The following is a 2500-nucleotide window of genomic DNA, read 5'->3' on the forward strand; positions in this document are numbered from 1 at the left end:
TTAGAGTTCAAGTTCATCCTTCTCACACACACACACACACACACACACACACACACACACAAACACACACACACTTAACATCAACATCTAGGCACACATACATTGCTTAACATTTATCCTCTCCAACAATAGACCTACATCAATCAACTTTCATCTGCACACACAACGGAAATTCTTTTTCCAATGTTATAATGATGAATGTGCATGGTGTGTGTGTGTGAGAGAGAAGTGTGTAAGATGCATTTAAATGCACACGTGTGTGTTGTGGCATCACGGTGGGCCAGCTAGCAGAGGGGTGTGGTGTTCGTGTGGAGGTCTGGCTGCCACACCACCAGATGGCTGCCAGTTGCACTACATCTCCCAGAATGCAGCAGCACCCAACCAGGTGTAGGTGCTTAAGGCACCTGATGGAAGGGGCATTTAAGACAGGCGGTGCCTGTTGTGAGAGAGCGAACCACGAGAGCAGAAAGAGCCAGGAGGGAGAACAGAGAGCCCTTGACGTGCGGGTGAAGCCGTTGTGGAAGCGCTTGCTAAGCCGCATCCGGAAGGGGGAAGGCTAGCCCCAAGCCGGGAAGAACCTGGACGGAGGAACTTTAAGCTGCAACTACAGTGGGTAGGATGTGAGTGAGGAGCAACTTTATGAAGCCTATGTTTTTGCCTTTGAAGAACTTTTATGTTTGCTTCCTGAAAGACTTTGTGTTGGTGAATAAACCTGATCCTCGTTTGAAAGCACTTTTGCCGGCTCTGTCCTGTTGATTACACACTGCCCTTCACCCAGCTCAGTGGTAAAGCCTCTCATGATACCACAGTGTGTGCTTCTGCCTCTTCGAGACCTATCATTTCCCCCCCCCCCCCCCCACACACACATACATACACACACACAAATACAACAAAAGCACAACGGGGAAGGCTGTTTTTATGGATTTGTTTATTCATCAATAGTCCTGTGAGGTAAACTAGAAAAGGCAGTGGGATTCTTTTTACAATTCACACATAAAAATCAAGGTCACACAGTGTGTGTGTGTAGTCACACACAGTGTAGTGTGTGTAGTGACGCAGACTACACATGCTCGAGGACACAAACACACAGCGCAAAATCATCCGGAACGTTCCACCGGAGTATCCCCAGACGACCTGCAGAGTGGGACACACACAATGGACCAGGAGGGGGCACTCTGAGTAAGAGGCCATCTTTGAAGTCCAAACTACCACCAGACAGAGAAGGAGAATGAGGGCTTGGATGCAGTAATGAGAAGAGGGGTAATGAGAGAGGAGGAGGAGGAGTAATGAGGGTGAGGTGCTGTTACTCAGACAGAGACTCTGAGCAGCTCAAGGGAGCAGCTGACCACAGTCCAGATTCAGTCTGCAAGTTTCCCCTTGAGTATGCATGCGGAAATATGTGTGTGTGTGTGTGTGTGTGTGTGTGTGTGTGTGTGTGTGTGGCTTGATGCCGATCACCCCTGTGGTAAAAAAGAGTTTGCGAGATGTGCATTTTCTCCAGCACCTGCTGTGCAGTCCAAGCAGTGTGTCTGGATGCAGTCTGAGTTTGTGTGTGTGTGTGTGTGTGTGTGTGTGTTTTGTGTGTAGTACGGTGTGTTTACGTTGCAGCAGGCTTAGTCCTGGCTTTCTTGGGTTGGGACGGCTGATCAGCGCGCTCGGACAGACAGGAAGGATCCGGTTCTGCACCATTAACCGACTCCGCCTCATTGTGGGCAGATTGTGTTCTCATTGGCTCAGAACTGCTGTCCGTCACCGCTGCAGGTTCTCTCTTTGGAAGAGTCTCTGAGGGCGGTTCTTCCTGCTCTCGTTTGACGGCTGCCGCTACCTTTATCGCTCGGCCTTTTTTCTTTTTTTTCACCACTCCCGATCCCTTCTTCTTCTCCTCTTTCTTCACCACCCCTGATCCCTTCTTCTTCTCCTCCTCCTCCTCCGTCTTCACCTCTTCTTTGAGTTTGCTGAGGGGCGGGTCAAAAGGGTCGCCGGGGGAGGTCTCACACAACGTTGGCCCCTCCCACTCGGGGATGTCCATCCCCAGGCACTTGATCAGCTGACCCATGACCTCGTCCACGTAACCATGGATAACGAGGTCAGCATGCTTGTCCTGGAAGGAGGAAGATGATTGACAGCTCTCAGTTTTGTCCATTTGACTATGAAACTATGTCTGCCTGTCACACTCTCGGTCATCAGAGCACAATAATATAGACACACGCACGCACGCACGCACGCACGCACGCACGCACACACACACACATCTATGAGAAGGCACAACACAGAGCCATTCATAAATGAAATGCTGCACATGGTAAACAGATTAGCACCAGTGACTAACATGTGTGCTTTCAAGTTTGTGTGTGTGTGTGTGTGTGTGTGTGTGTGTGTGTGTGTGTGTGTGACTGAGACAGATAAGAGGGAGAGAGGAGGAGTGTGACGACAGGAGGATGAGGAGAGAGGCAACAGGATTAGACTTGGGGGGTGGGGGGGGGGGGTGCAGTGAAGGGGA

The 2500-nt window shown here is 50.4% G+C and overlaps 1 protein-coding gene across 1 annotated transcript in view; it reads right to left on the minus strand.

The window, feature by feature from the left end:
* Positions 1-1592: 1592 nt before the first annotated feature.
* sirt6 (sirtuin 6) overlaps positions 1593-2500 on the minus strand; it is a 22600-nt gene continuing 21692 nt past the window's right edge. Inside the window, exon 8 of the mRNA XM_031562767.2 lies at positions 1593-2101. Within this exon, the coding sequence (XP_031418627.2) occupies positions 1598-2101 (504 nt within the window). The 3' untranslated portion in view covers positions 1593-1597. The remainder of the gene's footprint in view (positions 2102-2500) is intronic.

The sequence above is a fragment of the Clupea harengus genome, chromosome 25, assembly GCF_900700415.2.
Source record: "Clupea harengus chromosome 25, Ch_v2.0.2, whole genome shotgun sequence".
Lineage (NCBI taxonomy): Eukaryota > Metazoa > Chordata > Actinopteri > Clupeiformes > Clupeidae > Clupea > Clupea harengus.